This window comes from Pinus tabuliformis, chromosome 8, assembly GCF_031772625.1.
Source record: "Pinus tabuliformis cultivar Carrire ecotype Pingquan chromosome 8, CPIR1, whole genome shotgun sequence".
Classification (NCBI taxonomy): domain Eukaryota; kingdom Viridiplantae; phylum Streptophyta; class Pinopsida; order Pinales; family Pinaceae; genus Pinus; species Pinus tabuliformis.
Genome location: NC_142294.1, coordinates 1,243,371,891 through 1,243,395,729, shown reverse-complemented (window position 1 = coordinate 1,243,395,729; position 23,839 = coordinate 1,243,371,891). Strand labels below are relative to the sequence as shown.

General features: G+C 40.8%; 1 protein-coding gene across 1 annotated transcript in view; it reads left to right on the top strand.

Moving 5' to 3' along the window:
- LOC149239887 (kinesin-like protein KIN-12B) overlaps positions 1-23,441 on the top strand; it is a 61,781-nt gene extending 38,340 nt beyond the window's left edge. The window contains 7 exon segments of the mRNA XM_089373569.1: positions 19,737-19,866; positions 19,959-20,930; positions 20,932-21,021; positions 21,154-21,252; positions 21,340-21,492; positions 21,585-22,475; positions 22,571-23,441. Coding sequence (XP_089229695.1) covers positions 19,737-19,866; positions 19,959-20,930; positions 20,932-21,021; positions 21,154-21,252; positions 21,340-21,492; positions 21,585-22,475; positions 22,571-22,924 — 2,689 coding nt within the window. The 3' untranslated portion in view covers positions 22,925-23,441.
- Positions 23,442-23,839: the final 398 nt, after the last annotated feature.

Sequence of the window (23,839 nt, the reverse complement as noted above, 5' to 3'; positions counted from 1 at the left end):
AGTCCAAGTACCATTATGAATACCTCCATAGTTTAGAGGGAGTGTTGAAAAGTGTAACTAGATTCGGTCTTCACAATGACATGTAATTATGATTTTATATTGACTTGCTTCATGGGTTTCATGAGCAAGAGATTTTGTTTTTGAGTCAAGACTCCCATTGAGAGTCTTTAGGAATTGTTTGTTATCTAGTCATAAAATGATAGAGTCATTGTCATGTAATGAAGTCATGTTACACTTTGTAAAAGATCAATCTTGTCTATGTAAAGTGTCCTCCAAGACCTTGTCACTTATCCTCTCAAGTCAACTTACAACGATGGAAGAACATGCTAGAATGAGTTGGCCTAACCACTTGTGATCATGTCAGCCTAAAGGACATGCAACAAAGTGTATATATAGCCACACTCGGCCTCACCTAGAAGCAAGTATCTCGACTCACATTCGATCAAGAGAAGTGTGAAGAAAAAGAGGTAGCAAAGGAGTTTTTTTTGGGACAAATGAAGGAGTTTCTTCTGGGGCAAGCGAAGGAGGTTTCTTTTGGGAAAATCAAAGGAGGATTCTTCTGGATCAACGAAGAAGGTATTCTTCTAGGGCAGCGAAGGAGGGAAGAGACTAAGATTCTCTAGAGGAAGCCAGTGATATCATAACGACTGAGTTTCTCTAGAAGAAGTCGAGAAGAAGCATTGTGAAGGATAGAGTCGAGGAGAGCAGTTTGAGATCAAAGAGAAAGTCGAGAAATGGAAGAGGTAGAGCATCAAGGTTAGTGACAAGGTTCTTGAGAGTATACTAGAGTCAAGGGCCTGTTTCATGGTCTTGGTACTCATTAATTGAAGATCTAGAAGAAGAATTTTTGATCGGGTTTTCCTCTCAAGAGGTGAGATGTTTTGGCCTTGGTTGTCAAGCCTACATACTGTCACTTGTATTTTATTGTGCATATTGATAATTGTCTTGATGAAAAGAACACAATAATAACATAACAAAGAAAAGACTATAAGCTAAGAAGTAAAAGTATATCACAAACAATTATGAAGCAGAGAAATCTTGTAACTCTGAATGCCCTACATTTCTCAACACCCAAAAATTCGGCCTTGCAAGAGCCGCGTCCTCCTCCAACCGCTGTAAGGTACGACCTGCCTGTAACTCCTAGATAAGCTCTCCCAAACACACAAAAATGGTTGAGATAATCCTCCCTGAACATCCCCTTGTCTCTCCCGACAAATTCTCGCTCCACAAATTGACCCACGAATTCCGATGTGTGTCTAGTGAGGAATTCCTGCGCTAATTTTGAGTGTTGGAAATCACGATGCTCTCAAACAAAAATCTCCAGCTCCCAAAATCCTCTCGAAGGCTAGTCTTCTCTTGTACTTCCTTCACCAAAACTCCTCCGACAATTGCTCCCTGGAAAGCCACTGAATTAGCTACTGCGTGTTCCACTACCGCGTCCCCCTGGAGAACACACTAGTTGAATGGCAGCTGATTTGGGTGCTCTGCATAGCCACCTGTAATCTCCCAGAATGATAGAAAGAAGCCTTACTATGTGGCACTCGTGGTCCATTGAAGAGAGGGCGAGTTCTCCGCTCAGAGAGCTCGTGCTAAACAATGAGTGACCTAACTAGGCAACTCGAGCAACTAAGGTTGAGTTCAATATGTCAAAAAGGTGCTTTGTGAAGATGAGCTCCTCCTATTTATAATGTCATGGGCCTTCCTTCCCACGTGGGCCCCTCCACCTTGCCATTCGACTTCCCTCCAAGGCTATTTGAACTCCTCACTTGGCCAAGCGCGTTTTTCCCATGTGGGTGGCCCCCACACTCCACTAACAAAGCAATTCACCCTCCTTTTCTTCCCTAAGTTCCTATGTCAAAATTCAGTGGGTTCCAAAATTATCCAAAATTGTGGGAAATGAAACCTGTAACAAAATAATTTAGGAAGGGACATTACAATCCTCCCCTCCCAAATGTTGCTTGTCCTCAAGCAACTTCAGCGTTGGATGCTCCAATATTTGCTCACCCTCCTAGGTAGCATCCTCATCCGACAAGTTCTTCCAACGCACCAAAAACTCTCTAATGGTTCTGTTCCTTAGCTTCATTTTCCTTGTCTCCAGAATGGCCTCCGGTTCCAAAACTAGAAGCCCCTCATCATCAAGCGGGGGCAACTCTACAACTGCCGTCCCTTGTTTGCCCAACAACTTCTTGAGGCACGAAACATGGAATATGTTTTGAATCTTGCTCCTCGGGGGAAGCTCCAGCTCGTAGGCCACCTCTCCAACTCTCGTAACCACTCAATACGGCCCATAGAAGTGTGGTTGCAACTTCTCGGCCCATTTCTGGTTCAAGTTAGATTGTCTATATAGCTATAGCCATAGGTACACCAAGTCTCCCTCCTCAAAATCCCTTTCAACCCAATGCCTATCAACATACATCTTTTGTTGATTTTTTGCTGTCAATTAGTTGTCCTTGAGAGCCTTGAGAATGACTTGGCTCTCTAGGATCCAATGTTTGGCCTTTGATGCCCTGTCGTTTCCAAAAACAATATCAACGAAAGATAAGGCATCATAACCATATAAAGCACAGAAGGGTGATACCGATTGACATGTGATGAGTGGTGTTGTAGTAATACTTGCCCAAGTGCAGCCATCGAATCCATGCCCTCTGTTGCCTGGTCACGTAGTTCCTGAGATAGCCCTCCAACCATTTATTAACTCGCTTTGTCTAGTCGTTCGTCTGTGGGTGGTAACTCGTGCTTGGGGTGAGCTCCGTACACACTAATCTGAAGAGCTCCTGCCAAAATTCCCCTATGAACCGACTATCTTTGTCGCTGACTATGTTGTTAGGAAGTTCGTGCAAACGAAAGACCTCCCTAAAGAACAACTCAACCACTTGTGAGGCTAAATACCGGGTTAGAATGGCGAATAAATGAGCATATTTGGTCACTCGATCAACCACCACATAAATACAGTACTTGCCCTCCATCGTGGGAAGCCCCGTGATGAAATCCATGGAGATACTCTCCCATTTCCCCCGAGGAATGGGAAGAGGTTGCAACAACCTTGTTGGATGGGTCAACTCTCCTTTGTTCCTTTGGCATGCCTCACACTCCTGCACATACCTCAACACGTCCCCCTTGAGGCCCTTCCAGGTGAAGCGCTCTTTGACTGCCATGTATGTCTTCTTGAACCCCTGATGCCCTAATAATGGGGAATCATGTGTTGCATGGAGTACCCTCTCCCTCAACTGTGAGCCTCATACCAAAAATATGCACCCCTTGTAATATATGACCTCGACCATCACCCGATAATGCTCGTTTGTGTGTGTTCCTTACAAGATATTTCATGCTCGCCGATCTTTGAAGTACTCTACCAACAACTGTGCCTTCCACAGTCATGGCAAATGCTCATGAGTGAGAGGCTGCGGGTCTCCAGGATAATGCATTGGCCACTACATTGTGCTTTCCCCGCACGTAATCAATATCAAAATCATAGGCCTACACCTTGCTGACCCATCTCTGCTGTCTATCGTTGAGGCCTTGTTGCCCCATAAAGTGGCAAAGACTATTGTGATATGTCTTCACCCGAAATCGGTTACCCACTAAGTACTGCCGAAATTTGGCCAACACATGCATGGTCGCCAACATCTCTTCGTTGTATACACAATACGACCTCTCTTGTGGTAGGAGCTTCCAGATCTTGAAAGCAATTTGATGCCCATCTTGGGATAATACTGCCCCAATCCCTTCTCCTGATGCATCACACTCCAATGTGAACGATTGAGTGAAATCCAGGAGTTCTAACACCAGGCAACTACTACTCATCACCTTCTTGAGGTGATCAAAAGTTGTTTGGGCTCCATCTGTCGATGCAAAAGCTCCCTTCTTGGTCAAATCCATGAGGGGTGCCGCCAAGTGCGAGAATCAGTTGACAAAATTCCCGTAATAGGTGTAGATGCCAAAAAACCCCCTCAACGCTGTCACATCTCTAGGCACCAACCAATCCCAAATAGCCCGTATCTTCTCCTCATGCATCTTCACCCCGTTTGCCCCAATGATGTGCCCCAAGTAGAGCATCTCAGTAAGCTCAAACTCACACGGACAATTTGGCGTAAAACAATTGTTCCTCCGAAAAAAGAAACACCACCTCTAGGTGCTCCTCCCAGGTTTTGCTTTGGATCAAGATGTCGTCGAAAAACACCAATACAGACCTCCTCAATTGCCCCCGGAACACATGGTTCATACACAACTGGAAGATGGCAGATGCGTTGGGCATGACTAGAAACTCGAAATGCCCATAGTGGCATCTGAAGGTCGTCTTAGGGATGTCCTGATCCATCACCCTGATCTGATGGTACTGCGACCGCAAATCTATCTTAGAGAAGTACTTAGCTCCTCCAAGCTCATCCATCAAATCATCAATGCGCGAGATGGGGTATCAGTTCTTCAAAGTCTTCTTGTTGAGCGCCCTATAATCAATGCACATGTGCAGGGTTCCGTCATTCTTCGTCATCAACACCACTGAAGAAGCAAAGGGGTTGGAACTCAGCCTAATGTGGCCCAACGCTAACAACTCCCTGATGGCCCGCTCAATCTCGTGCTTATAGGCTTTGGGGTGCTTATAAGGAGTGGTGATAACTGCCTGCACATCTGGCTCCAACTCAGTGGTGTGCTCGAATCACCTATGTGGTGGCTGCCTTGGTGGGATGTCCCAAATACCATTGAGTATCTATCTAAGATGGCCTGTATGTCCAGGTGTGGTGGTTGGGCTTGTCCCCCAACCTCTGAAATCCTCAGCTCCACGACCCACGCTATGTCTCCGTGCCTCAAATTTGCCTCCATTCGATGTGCTGAAACCGTCTGTGGAAGATACAAGTGCATGCCCCTAAGGACTACCAGCTTGCCATCCGACCCAGTGAACTCCATCTCTAGCTTCCTCCAATCGGTGGTGACTCGACCAAGGTAGTATAGCCATTGGACACCAATTGCCATGTTGGTGTCCGGTACGTCCACTACAAAGAAATGGTCCATCATCGAGTAGTTCCCCATGGTCACTGTCAAAGCGGGAACATACCAGAACAGAAAACCCCTCAAACTCTGTTGTGATGATGCCCCTCCTCTGGACCATCTGAGCATCAATGAAGCTGTGGGTGGCCCCACTATTTACTAGCACTGAGACACGCTACCCCTACACTGTGCCTCTAATCCTCAAGGTCAGAAATTTGGGGACCCCGCATAAGGAAGCAAGGACTCGCCCAGATGGCGTAAAAGTTGCTCCCCTATGTGGAGGTGGTGGTTGTGGTCCCCTCTCTGTCGTACCCTCATTGTCTCCCCCACCATACTCCAAATCCACATCATCCTCCTGATCACTATCTGGAAAGACCTTGATATAATGTGCCTTGCCCATTATGCACCGATGGCCTGGAGCCCATCACTCCCGACAAGTAAAGCACAGTTTGGCTCCCGACAAGTAAAGAACTGTTTCCTCCTTCTGAGGTCCTTCTGAGTCTCCTCATCTAGCTGCCCACGTCCTTGGGTTGCTCTCTGTGGTGGTGGTCTAGTATCACTATCCTTCTGATGGTAGGGAGTACGTGATGGAATAGGTGCCTGGGTCTTGGGGATGACCCCCTGTAGGTCTCTAGCACATGTAACAACCTCTTATAGAGTAGAGGGTTTGCATGACTTCACCAGTCCACGTAATGGATTGAGCAACCCTTCTATGAACGTGTATCACTGTATACCCTTCTAGCATCCGACAAATCTGGCACCATGACTGAGACCCTCAAAAAATTCAATATATACTGCTTTGGATGACTCGTCTGCCTGAGTGGGGTTAGCTCCCTGAAGTGAGCATCTAGATCCCTCTGAATAAAATGCTCCACCACACTCCTTGCGAAATCCTCATAAGAAGTCACGTTGGCATGCACCAGAGTGGACAAGCCGTGAAACCACCAGTCGTGTGCCTCCCCTTCCAAGTGTAGGGTAGCTATTTTAATGGCTTCCACCTTCGTCATCCTATTGAGCTGGAAACAAGTATCCAACTTCTCCACCCAATCCCGAGTTGTGCACTTGGTAGTGACATCATTTGTAGGGAAGTACATCCTCCCAATAGTACACTGCAACTTGGAGCTTTGTGTGCCCTGAAATCTTCCCCCATGGATTGCCATTCCTTGAAATACCCCCCATGGGCATCTAGTCATCTGGTCCACCTTGCTCACTAGGTGTTGATGGTAGGAAAGAAGGTAGCATGGTCCTAGTTGGCCTAGCTGAGCCTGGTGGGTGAGTGGCTGGCGAAAGGTGTTCATACTGTTGGGAGGCCCCAAAAGTCTCCCCAAATAGGAAATCTTGGTGGATGCTTCGGTCTCGGTTCTGCTGTTTGATCTCATCCAACATCTCCTTTTGCCCCTTCGCTAAATCACTAAGGGCCTTCAAGACGTTGTCAAAGGCCATATCCTCCTTACTCTTGGGTTCCACCATGTCCTATACTACCACAACTTTCCCACGCTCCTCAGTCTTCGCTGTAATCTCTAACTCCTTTTGGCTCCGGTACCTCTGTCTCCTGTAGGTGATATTCTTCCTGTCCTCCTCACTCATAGGAAAAGTCTCCCACGACTGAGCCAAAATCTGGGATCTAATACCATTGTAATGTTCGAAACTAGGAAAAACAATGATATGCAAAGAAAACAATAGAAACAACACCTAGAAATTAAATCATTCAGTGCACACCCATAGAAAGTCTAGAAATATCCAACAACTGAGCCATTTTATTATAATCTGGGAGCAAAGTACAATAATGTGGAAGAGGTGCACCCGGGCTTTCCTCAAAGGCAAGCGTGATCAAGCCCAGGTGATAATATGACAAGCCCAGATGGCAGAAATAGCTGTTGCAATGATGCCCTGTGCCGTCCTTGTGAAACTGTGCTATCTGCTACAAAGATGCTGCTGGAAACCTCGTTTCCGATGCTCAAAAAATTCTACCAAAGTAGCCCCATACTCCTAAAACAAAACCCGTCAAAACCTAGAGAAAGTTTGGCTTGGTTTTGACCCCGAAAATTCGGCCTCCCATGAGCTGCGCCCTCCTCCAACTGCTGTAAGGTGCAACCTGCGTATAACTCCTAGATAAGCTCTGCCAAACACAAAAAGTGACTGAGATAATCCTCCCTAAACTTCCCTTTGTCTCTCTCAACGAATGCTCGCTCCACAAATTGACCCACGAATTCCCACGTGTGCCCAGTGAGGAAGTCCTACGCTGGCAATCACGTTGCTCTCGAACAAAAATCTCCAACTCCCAAAATCCTCTCGAAGGCTAGTCTTCTCCTATACTTCCTTCACTAAAACTCCTCCGACAATTGCTCCCCGGAAGGCCGCTGAATTAGCTACTGTGTTCCACTACTGCGTCCTCTTGGAGAACGCACTCGCTGAATGGTAGTTGAGTTGGGTGCTTTGAATATCCACCTTTAATCTCCTGGAATGATAGAAAGAAGCCTCACAAGGGTGGCACTCGTGGTGCACTGAAGAGAGTGTAAGTTCTCCGCTCGGAGAGCTCGTGCTAAACAACGAGTGACCCGGCTAAGCAACTCGAGCAACTAAGGTTGAGTTCAAGATGCTTTGTGAAGAGCTCCTGTGGGCCTTCCTGCCCACGCGGGCCCCTCCACCTTGCCATTCAACTTCCCTCCCAGGCTATTTGAACTCTTCACTTGGCCAAGTGTGTTTTTCCCATGTGGGTGGCCCCCACACTCCTTTAACAAAGTAATTCGGTCTCTTTTTCTTGAGTGGGTTCCATGGCTTCCAAAATTATCCAAAATTGTGGGAAATTATACCTATAACAAAATAATTTAGGAAGGGACATTACACTTTTGCCCACGTGCTAAATGTGTTTGTCCCAACCATCTTTTGCATTTTGTGGCATATTTCTTGTTGAATGTGGCCAATTACGCTTTTTGCCTTTCTTTTTAGCTGCATCAACCTCCGGGGCATCATTCCAGGCCTAGCCCAAGGTGTGGGCAAGGGGAGAGGGACGACTAACCCTATGTGGACCCAGTGGTGGAATGTGGACACAAGTGGGAGAAATGATGAATGGGGTTATAATGAGTGGAAAGGGGACAATATATGTGGATGAGGGAGCAGGACCATGCACCCAAAATCAGGGTTTCCCATGAAGTACCATCCCTAAAGCGAAACGTTTAGTAAAAGAGATCCCATGGGACTAGAATCCAAGGTTAACATCAAAAGGGGTTTAGGGGACGAGAGCACAAACAATCCATTCTTTCCGCCGAGTCCCCTCATTAATCCATGCCCAAAAGTGTTCATGATAAGCAAACTACAATGTTTAAATACCAAATGACAAGGACCTTTAGGTTCGAGAGGCACACCTTCAAACATACGATCATGGCAGATGGGTGAGGGACCACATGGCTGGCTCAGGTGGCGGACAAATGGCACAACGGGCTAGTTGGTGGCTGCAAGGGGCTGCCGGTTGGGGACCACCTTGGAGAAATTTTTTCTCCTAGGGATATCACCCACAAAATGATGGGTAACAATGGCTATTCACTAGTCCTCCAGCTTGTCCTGCAATTTTCGGCTTGGTTCCTCTACGTACCAATGCTTCTGCTGATCACTCTGATCCTTCATCCACTGCGACACTCTGATCCTTCACTCCGACTAGATCATTGATCACTAATTTGATCAATGATCTTGGCTTCCCAACTGAGTCTAGGAGGAATCAAAGGATTCTTGCCTTCTTGCTTCTCCAAAGTGCTATAGTTCTTCAACTTGTACAGTTCTATGAGCACCTATACATGGTTCTAGAATCTAAAGCTACTTCTCTTAAGTTTCAACTCCTACAACAAATTTACACTCAATAACAAGTCATCTTAACAAATATCCCTGCGTTCAGGGACTGTAACCATTCACACATTATAAGAGCTTGCAAATTTATCAACTTAGAACACTCGAACAAAATCATCCTTTTATTCATATACACACATAAAATAATTACTAAAGGCCCTCTCTGCCAGATTAACAAAAACAACCATCTCTGGCCTTGTGGCCCTATTCAACCCTCAATGTGAAAATTCCAAAACTGGAATCCTATTGTAGCAACTAGTATTTTTTCTTTTAATTGATAAATTAATTTTTAAATAACGAGTCCATACAAGTGGAGACTGTTGAAATAAGTGTGTGGAATGACTTGTTATAGAGTTTTTAAACCCACCGATTTAGACTTGTAAGTGAGTCCATCACGTTTTGTACCCGTGCCTGTTTCGGAAACTCGTACCTGTTTCCCTGTTTCGTGCAACTTAGTTCTAAAGCTACTTCTCTTAAGTTTCAACTCCTACAACAAATTCACACTCAATAACAAATCATCTTAACAAATATCCCTGCGTTCAGGGACTGTAACCATTCACACATTATAAGAGCTTGCAAATTTATCAACTTAGAACACTCGAACAAAAGCATCCTTTAATTCATACACAAAATAATTACTAAAGGCCCTCTCTGCCAGATTAACAAAAACAACCCTCTTTGGCCTTGTGGCCCTATTCAGCCCTCGATGTGAAAATTCCAAAACTGGAATCCTATTGTAGCAACTAGTATTTTTCTTCTAATTGATAAATTAATTTTTAAATAAAGAGTCCATATAGGTGGAGATTGTTGAAATAAGTGTGTGGAATGACTTGTTATAGAGTTTTTAAACCCACCGATTCGGACTTGTAAGTGAGTCCATCATTAGGTGAATGCCAAATGGCTTGATCTTCTCAAGACATTTGGCTTTCCCCTGATGATGGACTCACTTAGAACTTAGAAACGTTGGGTTTAAAAACTCTATAACAGGGCATTCCACACACTTATTTGATATGATAAATTAATTATTTAGTTTATTGCTACGACAACATCGAAATAAACACACTGCAAGCTTCACAAATAAAATATTGTGGAAATAAATAGTGCTAGAAATTGAGAAAATTCTAGCACACAATAAAATTGACACTGTTATTTTGGACAATTGTCCCTGGAAAACACAATGCGGGCAAACCTGTGTAGTAGATGAGGGTTTTAATTTATTATGCATCAGTGAAATTTGAGTACAATCTATGGATGCCCAACTGACAATCCAAACAAGAAGTAAATCTGCTGCATAATAAATTGCCTGAAGCCTCTAAATTGCCTATGATGAAGTCATTCTCCCTGTCTAAGTTGAGGAAATTGTCTCTCCGAGACTCTGGACCCTCTACCCGACCTTTGGAACTGAAACGAATTTCTCTCTAACAAAATCAAATTGCTCTTGAAGCAATTGCGCAGTCCTCTCCATTGCCTCAATGGGAATAACTCGGTTCCTTGCCATTGCCTCTTCGGATCTGGAAAAATTTCCTCCGAATCACTGCCTCTGCCCCTCACTGATCTTGCTTCGATCTCTAGCTTTCCAACAACTGCTGCTGCTTTTTGGAAATTGATCTGCCAAGAAAATCAAACTATAGAAGTGTCTTCTCCAAGTGCCCATCGATTTTCGCTTATAATCCATCGTTGGAGGACTAACGACCAAGATTAAATCTTAATCAATGGCTAAGATCATCTTGGAGTCTATCCGTGATAGTTTCTAGATGATTCTCACCTTATCTCAATTAATACTGATTAAGGGCTTCTTGGAGGGCTAACTTGGTACTTGAGGCTTGGAGCCTAATTTTTGTGTCCATTGTCTTTAATGTCTTTGCACTTGATAATTGTTTGATGAAAAAATCTAATAAAGAAACCCAAGAAGATAAATAAAGTTCACAAGCAATTATTAAGATTAAGGAGAATTTGAATTAATAACAACCCTTCTACATTCTCCAACACCATGAGCCTCTTTCAGGGTTGCAAAAGCCTGCAACATGCTTTTATAGGGGGCCTCCATTAACAAATTAAAAAAAAATATAATTTTTTTCAAAAGGAAACAAAATACTATGGGATCGATGCTTACCTAAAGGCTCACTGCTAGATTGTGAAGGCTAGATGCTAGAGGAGAGCTTGATTCCAATTGAAGTGAGTGTGAGCAAGTAGAGAAGAGGCTGACTTTAAGAACAAAAAAGGTTGAGAAGAAAAAATCGGTTTTGGGAGTACCAATGGAGTGTCCACTGTTAGAAAATTAGAAATGCAAAAATATTTTCTTATACTTGATAATTACTTGTGATGTTCTTGATTTCTTATTAGGTTTCTTTATATCTTTTTTCTTTAGTTCATCAAGCAATTACCAAAGCAATAGCACACAAATCAATGGACACCAGATATAGGCACAAAGCCAGGGCAAACCAATCAGTAATTCTTCCTTCAATGGTTCTCCTGAGATATTCCATGACTCTAGACCTTGCCACAAACTTTCCTCTACACCAAGTCAGCCTTCTTCTTCCTTTGCAGATGATCCTACTTGACCTGGCAGCAACAACAACAATAGCAACACTTTCCTGGACCCAACAACTTCAATCTTGTTTTGGAGACTTCGATATTCACTTAGAAACTTCGATCTTGGCCCAATACAACTCCTTGAGGCAACAACACCCAATAATAACAACTTTGACCTATACTTGATCTAGCAACAACATGTAGCAATTGGCAACGACATCAACAAGAAAACTTCGATCTTCCAAACTAGGGCACGAGATAGAGAGAGATGCACCAAAACTTCGATTTACCTTCCTTCCTTCTCCTAGACCAAACTCACACTCCTTTTGCTTCCTTCCTTCTTCTCACTTTCTCCCAGCTTCAAAGAGATATCGAACTTGCTTGAGTTGATGTCCTCCAAAAGAAATTCAAATTGCTTCATTTATAGCCTTTAGGTGAGTTATAATGGCCTTTCTTGAGGCCGACTTGATCATCTCAAGGCCAACTTGGTGTGGAGGTAACATAATTCATTTTTGACTCAATACTAAATCTTTTTACATGATTCAAAAACCCAAGAAGGGTCTCTCTAAAAGTACAATGACTCTATTAACTCAGAATAAATCTTAGAAGTCCTCAATGGGGACTTTGACCTAAAACATGATGACCCAAGCATGAAACCCATGCTTTAATAAGTCATAATAATAATAATAAAAATTCTTTTCTTTATTCTTTTGACAAGTACATTACATAATGACTCAAATACATTAATGAGGACCGAACCTAGTTACATTTTCCAACATTCCCTCTTAACTAGGGAGGTATTCATCATATACAAGTACAAGGAAGGAAGATCTCAACTATATGAACCATAAAGAATTTTTAGGCACCGCAATGCTATGGACAAGATTCTTGATCAGGGCAATCTATCCATTGGTATCTCAACAGTTTAGGCACCGCAATGCCATGGACTAGATTTCTAACCAGGGCAATCTACCCAAGTGGGACTAAGATGGACTCAAGCTTTCAACCTCTCTAAGTACCATCAGGCTTACTTGCTAACCATCAACCTAGAGATCCAGGTGTGTATCCGAGGTCAAAGCTCTATGACCAACGCCACCTTTCCAACTTCAGGACCTAGACATCAACACAAAGTGTCGGCTAGATGTCCTCCCAGGCACTGCTTCACTCACAAAGCCTCAACACTCCTTGATCTAGCAAATCAAGGACAACAAATCTTTCCCGATCAAACTGATCGGTAACCAACATGCTATTAAAACCTCCGAGAGATTTACCTATACAACAAACACAACCCCAATAAATAATATACTTTCACATGTACATAATCAAACACAAACCTTTGGGGTTTTTCAGACAACAGATGTTTCTTCTCAACAGAGTGGGACAATCTTTGAAAGAAGATTCCTCAATCATATGCTTTCCTTTCCTTCTTCTCAAGCAACAACATATCTTTCAAAATACATTTTCCAATCAATGCTATGCTCTCCCTCTCAACTAGGGAGATTCTTTTGTCCAAGCTCCCTCTTAACATCAGGGAGATCTCTTCTATCCAGGCTCCTTAACCAGGGAGATAGGCCTCTTCCTATTGGAGAATCTTTCATGGCTTCCATCCATCTCATCAGAGTTATTTTTACCATCATCATTCACATCATGCTTATCACATCAACTTTACAAACATCTTCACCATCTTGAAGATTGTCTACCTACACAACTTCGATAGAAAGTACAACCAACTCTATAGAAGCTTGAAGTTAGCCATATCAGAATCACGGAAGCATTTCAACTTTATATATATCAAATACCCAAACAAGAGACACATACTCTTCAATATCTTGCTATGGACTTTGTCATAAACCCTAGACTACTTCGTCAAGGCTTATTTCATAACAAATTTCATTACATCTAGGGTTTCAATGTTTCTTCCAATGGTATGACATACCCTACTACAACATATAGTAAACCCTAGAAACAATTCAAACAAATATAGATCTACAAAGTATCTAACAACTTTCAGAATTCATATGTTAGACTTCCTACTAGGGTTTCATACAAATCCTAGATTTCATATATAAGCTTTCAAGAACAAATCATAGCTTAATCAACAACATGACTAGCATCCACTGAGGTTTGCTACAAACCCTAGATTTTATTATTTCAACAATCACTATATAGATTCATAGATTTCATATTGTCATATCACACATACTAGAGAATTTAACTACTGCTAGTGTTTAGCTGAAAAAACCCTAGATTTCCCAAACAACATCATCCTAGAATATCAAATTCAGACAAGGGCTTATATTAAACCCTAAGACTTATGACCATCAATAATTAGGTCAACACACATATCTAGGAATTCATCATCATGCATAGGTATTTCATATCATGTGTTAGTGAAACCCGACTTCACAAATATCAATAAGAGTTAGACATAACAAACTTGATTAGACTAGGGTTTGATCGGAGAACCACACACATCCCAAGGAAATCATTTCCAAAGACATTATAAGGGTCTTGTTTACACAAACCATAATGAGCTAGGGTTTCAATATAAGAACATAGAAAACCCTAAATTACCAATACTTCAAAGGTTTGAGATTTCAGACAACATCATTTCAGCCCTAACAAGTTAGGGTTTTCATGATCATACCAAATCTCCAAAAAATGACATCATCAACAAAAACTTCAAATAGCATTTCCCAATAACCCTAAGTAGTTTTAGGGTTTCAAATATTAACATTATCATACCTTGTCTAGGGTTCTATAAAATCAATTAAGAATATGAGGAGGGTAGATTTATCAAGTGATGAATCACCCAAGACAAGAATCATTATGATTAAATACAGCTAGACATAACAATGTTAGTAATAGATTATCATATGAATAAACATTTATTATAAATAAATCAATGTTTTGTAGTTTAAGGCATACCTTTGTTCCTTGCCAAACCTTGTCTAGGGAGTCCCTCCAAAGCTTGAGGGATACCTATAGACTTATGAAAACAAAAGAAAATGTCTCTTCCAAAAACATGTTAAAACCTATAAATTCTAAACACCAAAAATACAAAATAGAATATGTAAGACTAGAAGCGAAGGAATTAGTAGTGTAAGTCCCTTATATCAGATTCTACGGGTTTGGATTTCTTTAGGTCTTCTTCTTCAACAATATTGGTTTGATCTCTTTCTCTCTTCTTATTCCTTGGATTTCAGGACAATCACTCCTATAGTGACCCTTCTTATGACATTGATAACATTGTAATTTGGACATGTCTACCTTCTTTCTCAGTCCTTTCAATTTCTTGAAGTTTCCTTTGCGTTCAACAGTGTAGGTATTTGAAACTCCATCAGGATTGGCAACTAATGAGATCCTTAATTTTTATTGACTGCAAGCAGTCCATAGTTCTTCAAAAGTGGGAGCTTCCTTCCAACTGTTAAGTCCTCCAGCAAATGCACCCCAAGTAGGTGGTAATTCTAATAGAGCAGTGATCAAAAGTTATTTGTCTGGAACAATTTCATCAATGGCCAAAAGGTCATCTCTGATTCTTGCTATCTTCACAAAGGAGGCCACTGTATCTTCTTTAGTCATCTTTGTGGTCCTTAGTTCATTCTTCAAGCTTGCTACTTGACCAATGTTCTTAATAGTGAATAACTTTGACAAGGCCTCATACATTTCTTGAGCATGATTAGTGTTGGCTATAAAAGGGACAAGGTTATCCTTTATTCTTTCCACCATTAGAGTCATGGCCACTAGTTCTAATTCTTTGAACTTCACTTTATCAACATCACTAGAGTCATCTATAGGCTTCTTTACGTTTCCTTTGACCAAGTCTAGTACCTTGTTCTTTTCGATGATGAGGTCAATCCTCTTCTTCCAAGCCCTGTAGTTTGAGGCTCCTTCAAGTTTGTTCTCTGCCTTGATTGTGTTAGACATTGTCCTTGAAGATAGTAGACTTCTTCCTTTGAATAATCCTTTTGAATGATTCCTTGATCAAGTGCTTGAGACTGCCCTTTTCTTCTTTCTTCACCAAAGCTCTGATACCATGTTAGAAAGTCAGGAAGGCATAAACATTTTCTTATACTTGATAATTACTTGTGATGTTCTTGATTTCTTATTAGGTTTCTTTATATCTTCTTTCTTTAGTTCATCAAGCAATTACCAAAGAAATGACACACAAATCAATGGACACCAAATATATGCACACAACCAGGGCAAACCAATGGGTAATTCTTCCTTCAATAGTTTTCCTGAGATATTCCAAGACTCTAGACCTCGACACAAACTTTCCTCCATGCCAAGTCAACCTTTTTCTTCCTTTGCAGATGATCCTACTTGACTTGGCTGTAGCAACAACAATAGCAACACCTTCTTGGACCCAACAATTTCGATCTTCATTAAAAGACTTCAATCTTCACTTAGAAACTTTGATCTTGGCCCAATAAAATTTCTTGAGGCAACAACACCCAATAATAACAACTTCCACCTATACTTGATCTAGCAACAACAACATGTAGCAACTGGTAGGGACATCAACAAGAGAACTTGATCTTCCAAACTAGGGCACGAGATAGAGAGAGATGCACCAAAACTTTGATTTTCCTTCCTTCCTTTTCCTAGACCAAATTCGCACTCCTTTTGCTTCCTTCCTTCACTTCACACTTTTTCCCAACTTCAAAGAGATATCGAACTTGCTTGAGTTGATGTCCTCCAAATGGAATTCGAATAGCCTTTCTTGAGGGCGACTTGATCATCTTAAGGCCGAATTGGTGTGGAGGTAACATAGTTCATTTTTGACTCAATACTAAACCTTTTTTTACATGATTCAAAAGCCCAAGAAAAGGGTCTCTTTAAAAGTACAATGTCCGAATAAATCTTAGAAGTCCTCAATGAGGACTTTGACCTAAAACATGATAACCCAAAGATGAAACCCCATGCTTTAATAAGTCATAATAATAATAATAAAAATTCTTTTCTTTATTCTTTTGACAAGTACATTACATGATGACTCAAATACATTAATGAAGACCGAACCTAGTTACATTTTCCAACATCCACAAATTCTGGTGAGTATTGGTGAGTGGCAAATTTGTGGGCTGAGTATGGCCAAGTCACTTGTTTCGTATCAAACTTGGCCATACTCAGCCCACTCGGCAAACACTCTCTAAGTCATGCTAGATTGGTTGACATATAGACTCAACCTAAGGCCTGTATACCTTAGCATACACACAAAACCAAAAAAAGATGCTTCAAAGTTTTAGCTTGACTAGAATGTTAGTAAGGAGGATTATAAACCCCCAGGTAGGTCAATCTTCCATTAATAATAGCAAATCCCCCTATAATTAGATTCTAGGTAAAGAATGACCTTTTGGGATTTAGGCTAGGGTTATAGATGCTTAGGAGATAAAATGACCAACATTTGTTTGCTGTGACTTTAGGTGCCAGATCTTGTTTAGTTGATAGACAGGGTAAGGCACGGAACACAACCACTTATGCCCCATCGGTGGCTTGCATCTCATAAAGGGTGGCCTTACCCCCTTTCTAGTCACACCACCAAGTGTAAGGGGTTGGGAGGTTGAACTGACTTTGCAAATAGTCTTGGAGGGGTTCTTGAATGTGGATCACAATAATTCGGTCGATCTTGGTCAATATGAATTGCTTCTTTAACTAAGATGTAGAGTCCAATCCTTATAAGAGTTGTCAATTAGGTTGTTAGTAGATTGAATTGACCTCTTGAAACATGTTGAGAATTGTAGTTTGGATAGAAATTTCCACACAGGTTCGTTATGAATGCGCGAGTAGTTTGAGATGTTTTCAAAAAGTAATTCTATTTTGTAATCCGCTTTAGGAAAAAATGTGACGTAGCAATTGAGTCTAAAATTGTATTTCATGAATGACGTAGACTAGGAGTTATCTTAAAAATAGATTCTCTGCTTAAAGTATAAAGACTGGGCAAGGTAAAGGTTTTGAATACGCTTGAGTAGTTGATCAGGTTGGACGACAAAGAGGGAGAGAGCGTAAGCAACCAGGGAACAGACATACAACTTATGAAACAGTTATCTGGACAGGTTGTTCAGGCTCATACAGTCATACAGACATGCCTTATATTTTTAGGAGTTGTCTATAATGCGACTTTTTGAGATTCCGGTGACGGAATCCGGCGGAAGAAATTGAGATGAAATCATGATTTGTTGCAGTTAAAATGGTTTTTTAACTGCATATTCGGATTCAGCACCCTGAAAAACCCCTGGGACGCTTTCATTGTGCAGAAACTAGTTATCAAACTTCGATTTCAATAAATTACTGCCGGATTTTCACCGGAAAAAATCGCCGGAAAAGCTTTCAAAAAGTCGCGTTAAAGACTACGGCATATTTTTATAGTAGTCGCTTTGGTTAGTTCAAGATGTTTTTGGTATTTGTGCAGTGCTGTTTTTGGGGAGTGTGTGGAGGTTTCTTTGTATGTTTTACAAAGGAATGAATAGTTGATTTGAAGGAGTGCGCCCCTACGTATGTGAAATTAATGCTTCCCCTATTCAATTTCTAGCTATTGTGCAATTGATGCTATAGGCTGAAATTTAATTTCAGCATTAATTAAATTCAACAATCTACTTGTTTGGTTGAGATCATAGGGATATTAGTCACATTGGGTGTGGAATTCTGACATGCTATAATAAAACCTATCGCCAAAAGTGAGTAATGTAATGGTAAGTCATTGTTGAGTGATGAGAAATGTGTTAATTATTTGATGTATCAAAATACCAGAGTAATGTAATGGTTATTTTCAAAAATCGTTGTTGAGTGACGAGTCCCCCATGGTTCCATGTTCCTCTTTGAGTAATTCAAGGGTCACTTCCAACCTTGAAGTATTCGACATCATACCATTATGTTGCTTCAGTTATAGGTGGGACATGACATATCCAAGTTGATGTATGCAAAATAGTTTTAGTGATGAAAGTTATTCCGACATCCATTGCCTATTTTACTTGTAATGAGCAGTTAGGCTTCGATGCTTTGTCTTCGTTCCTGCTTCTGCTTTTACTGCTAGTACATTTTTGCTTTACAAATTATTGATACAACTGTCTTCCATAAACTTTTATGTCTTCACTCAAGTATTATGTCAAATGCCTTCCTGAATTATGCTAATTAGACTCTAACTTATAATTTATTACCATGCCTTCATAGGTTTTTGAATGTTTTGGTTCAAACCCAACCTAGTTGTTGGTTCTTTTACCGTCTTACATGTAACAGCTGATGTTCGTTGCCAAAAAATCCCCAAAATTTTCCGGGCTCATCAAAATAGTGATGCACTTTTTTACCGTACTTGTTTTCAGATTTGATATTTGTTGTGGTCCGTAGTTAAAATTATTTAGTCTTCAGCAACTTTATCTTAATTTCTTAGCTGAATGCATTTATTCTATTTGATGTGAGTATGTGTGGCTTTAAGATGTTTATATGTCGTTGAAGATTCCATTTATGTGTAGTTTTAATAACCTCCATATATCATTGGCATTTTCCATGTATTTGTGGTTTTAACAACGATTCTATGCCATTGAGTTTTCCCTGTACATCTTTTAATTTGTATCCCATTGCCAAACTTTCAAATATTAACCATTCCAGCAAAAAATTCCTTTAGCATCCATCTTTCAGGATATATTAGCTTTCACTTCTTTAAGCTTTCTTACTTCCAAATCCTACAAGGGCTTTCCTCGACAATTTTCCTCTATCCATGTGCCTCATCCAGGCTACTAGCCAGTCTAGGGAACCAAGAACTGGATATTTCTTGCATTAAAATATGACAAGTAACCCGATTCATACATCCTAAGCTTTTAGCAAAGACAAAGGAAGACTGAATAGACAATTAATGATCCAAGTATATAATTAATGACCCAGTGGATTCTAATGGCCTCCATAAATCAGAGAAGCCTATAAATACTGTTATTTTAGTTATGAATCTTATTAGAAAGTTCAGATTGATTTTTTCTGTGAATTATCCTGTATCCTCCAGATAACCATGGGCATTTCCTTTTGCTTTGTTGGCAGTCGTAAATCTTCCTATGAATGGTTCATGTAGATCTATTCAACTTAAGTAGGCGGAGTTTTGGGCCTCCTCTTATTGAAATTCTTTGCGTATCTTGTGAAAATTGCCTCCTGTTTCCTTATTTTTGTCTTGTAAGACAGCAAGTGCATGCAACTGATATGACTTTATTTTGTTTCTATTGGGTCTTCAAGAAATAATTTTGTGCATGATGTTCCTTCCAGTTAGGTATCAAAGAATTTGGTTTAGTGCTGCTTTTATTCAAACACTTTAAATATAATAATCTGTCCTCTATCCATATACACGGGTGCCAGGGAGAGGGACTTACATTTTCCACATCATGGTTATGCAGTTGCAGGAACGAAACATTAAGCACATTAAGGTTTGCAAAACGAGCAAAAGGTATACAAAACAAAGCAGTTGTGAATGAGGAAACTGAGGATGATGTGAACATTTTGCGTGAACAGATACGGCAACTAAAGGTATTTTAATGATCATGATAACTAGTCATTATATATGATATTATATATGTTTGAATTGTTAATATAGCCTGGGTGCTTTGCTCGCGCAACAGGATGAACTTGTGAAGATGAAGTCCAATGACAGTGGTCAGGTTACTACCAGTGTTGGGGGATACTCTACAGGTTGGAATGCTCGTAGAAGCCTTAATATCTTGAGGCTGAGTCTCAATCACCCGCTGACACTGCCACAAACAGATACTGAGAGTGATGAGGACATGGAGATAGATGAGGAAACTGGTGAAAAACAGTCATCCTCAGTCTCTGGCAAAAAGAGAACAATTCAGACTGAATCAGATGAACTGAGAGGAGATATTTCAGATTCTCCAAGAATCCAGTTGCAAAATCAAACTAAATCCACTTTATATTATCAATCAGTTAACATCTCTAAAAATGAAGGATGCAAACTGAATGAAATCCAAGCAGATGGTGGGCACTATCATGAGGCCGCTAAGGAACATTTATTCACTTCTAAGATGAGAAATTCAGAGTTAGGGCATGATCATGATACTGTTTCTGAAATTGAAACAGTGGCAGATGCTGCAATCCTAGATCCTGACCCTGAATCCCAAACAGTTGAACAGGTTTTCAGAGATAATCCTGAGGTTCCTTTACAGTTAGATCCACATACCACGGATACAGATGGTGATGATTGTAAAGCAGTGACTAAGGACCAGAGACCTGAATTACTAAGCATCTCCTTTGGGCAGTCCCTGCAAAACAATTCTCATATTCAGTCTTCTGATCGGTCTGATAAAACTCTCACTTCGCCAACTGATTCCTTGGCTGCTAGTCTACATCGTGGCCTGAAAATTATTGATCATCACCAGAAAAATTCATCTCTGAGGAACTCATCTGTAAGATTTTCATTCAAAACTCTGGATGTGAAGGCTCTGCAAGCAGTTGACAAAGTTGATGTAGGGATACAGACATCTCCAGTAAAGAACTCTCTGGCAAATTCGTCAAATGCTGAGTTTTGCCATGCTTGCCATAAAGTGGATACCACCCAGCAGCATTATGTGGAGTACAAAAACAGACATACAGGATAATTCTGACTGGCAGTTAATTCCCATTGAGGAACCTAAAACGCCTGATGGAGCCAAGGCTCATCTCAGCCGAGTATGATCTGCCTCATAAAACAAGATCAAATTAATTATAGATATTTTTGAAAGTTTTTGTGAGCAAGAGATTTTAATTCTTATCATTTTAATTACTTGCCTATGGTTGTTTTTTGGGAAATTGGCGAATCAGGCTGTGGAGAAAGTTTTAGCGGGAGCCATAAGGCGAGAAATGGCATTGGAAGAGACCTGCAACAAACAGGCTGCTGAGATCGAACAGTTGAACCGCTTGGTAAGATATTATTCTTGAAACAAGTAGAAAAGCTTGTACAATTCGCCTGGCTATTTAAGGGTTTTTTCTGAGATAACTATTGTGCAGATCCGACAGTACAGACATGAAAGAGAATGCAATAGCATCATACAGCAGAGTAGAGAGGATAAAATTGTTCGCCTTGAGGCCCTTATGGATGATGTTATTTCCACAGAGGACTTCGTGGACGCAGAATTTGCAGCATTAATGAATGAACACAAGGTTCTTTTCTTCCCATTATTTTTGTAGGTTTTATGATTTCCCTGTGTAAGTTAGAAATCTCTGATACAGAAATTGTGTATGACCATGTGCAGCTGTTAAAAGATAAATATGAAAATCACCCAGAGGTGACACGAGCAAACATTGAGCAAAAGTCCGCGATGGAGGAGCTTGAGAGGTATCGGAACTTCTACGAACTGGGTGAAAGAGATGCGCTGCTTGAAGAGATACAAGATCTTCGGTCGCAATTGCAGTCATATTTGGAGCCCAGTTCTCCAAGATCTATCAGAAAACGACTTTCATTGACACCCCAATCAATGTCTAAATCCGAGCATCGTGAATCTGATCATCGCCTTGCTCTTTGTGCCATCCCCGAGACTCACGGAATTTCTACTCACTCTCACTCTCTTGCTGACGCTCCTACTGATGTTTCCATCCGTACGAGTAAGAAGCTTGATTGTAGTTCCCATAATGAGAAATGGGAAGAGGAGAGGCAGCAGTGGACGGAAAGGGAAAGTGAGTGGATTTCCTTAGCTGAAGAATTAAGATTAGAACTTAATTCATATAGACGCTTGGCAGAAAAAAGAAAGCAAGAACTTGATTGTGAACAGAGATGCTCCCAGGAGTTGAAGGAAGCCTTCCAGATGGCAATGGATGGTCATGCACGCCTCTTAGATCAGTATGCAGATCTGCAAGAGAAGCATACTGCTTTGCATGCTAAGCACCGAAAAATTAAGGAAGGTGTAGCAGATATAAAACGAGTAGCTGCAAAGGCTGGAGTTAAGGGAGCTGAATCACGTTTCATTGAAGCTCAAGCAGCACAACTTATTGCCTTGAAACTTGACAGAGACAGAGAGCAGAAAATGATGAAAGAAGAAATAAAGGGGCTACAAGCTCAGTTAAGGGACACAGCGGAAGCCGTTCAAGCGGCAGGAGAGTTGCTTGTACGGTTGAAAGAAGCAGAAGAAGCTATATCTATAGCTCAAGTAAGTGCCAGCAAGTGCCAATTCATCTTTACATATCTAATTGAATATTTTAATCGCTGTAATTGATTATATGGCATTCGTTCTCCACTGTGCAGGAGTCTGCAGCAATTGCAGAACGAAATGCAGAAATTATGCGCAGGGACATGGAGAAGATGTCTCGAAAACATGCTACTGAGATGGCTACAATAAATCAGCGGCTTCTAGAGGCTCGACTTGTAAAATCTCGTGTTTGTCCAATGTGCCAGGTTGCTGATCGTGTTAAATATGAATTCCCAGATGCTGATGAGGCCACTCTTGAGGCCGAAGCTGCTGCAAAAGAAGAGCAAACGATGTCAACACCCGAGGGTAGAGGACATTTTGAGCCTTTTCCCCGTGAATACGAGGATGTAGATTACTTAAGAATGGGTGAACCATCTTGGTTTACTGAGTATGATAGGTGTAATATCTGAGAGCTCTCATTCAGTTTGTTTGAAGTTCAGAAGATGGTAAATTCTAGCTGGTTCATCATTAAAAGCTAATCTAACTGATCCTATGGTCATGACTTGGTTCATCTCCCAGGATAAGGTCTAATTGTATATTTTGAAGCCAGATAAGAAGGATCATGATTTTATTTAGAGTATCTGCACACGTGTTGGAGAATGTGGTTGTTTAATAATTGCATTTCTCGTGGGGGGCACATATGACTTTCGCAGTTGATTATATTTTCTCTCTCTTGACAAGACTGCTGGAACAGCAGTTGGGACCAAAGCTAAATGAAGAACAAGCATCGGCTGCAGATAGAAGCTTGGTAGTCGGAACACGTGTAAATGCAATTGAGTGCCGAATTCTTGATGAGTATTGATTTCATGATTTTCACATGTTTCTATGGTTCTTACTGTTGAACGATGGTTTGAGCAAAGCTGGCAGGTGTTTCAGTTTATGTATACTATAAAATCCTTAAACAAAATTTGACCTTTGATTCATCTCTGTATGTTGTTGGTCTTATTCATTGTGCGCTTGTTTGTGCAAGAAAATTTTATGCACTACATTCGGGAGGATATTGAGAGATTCCACTTCCTAGTCTCAGAAAGACTCGTGTACTTGTATTGTATTTCTAGTACGTGTATTTTGAGTTGGGTTTTGCTAAACTAATTTGATTTCGTTAGGTCATTTTCAGACTTCTGTCTGAAGTTTAATTTTCGATTTAGCTGTACTTTTCTGCTCGAAATTCTTCCATTAAACTGTAATGCTCTCTTTCTGACCAAATAGATTTATACAAAATATGTAATGAAACGATCCCATAATGCGATAATTGCATTTGAGATTCAAATGAATATGGCTGAAATTCCGTTCTGTTAAGGATTTTGATACTTTCTCACATGTTA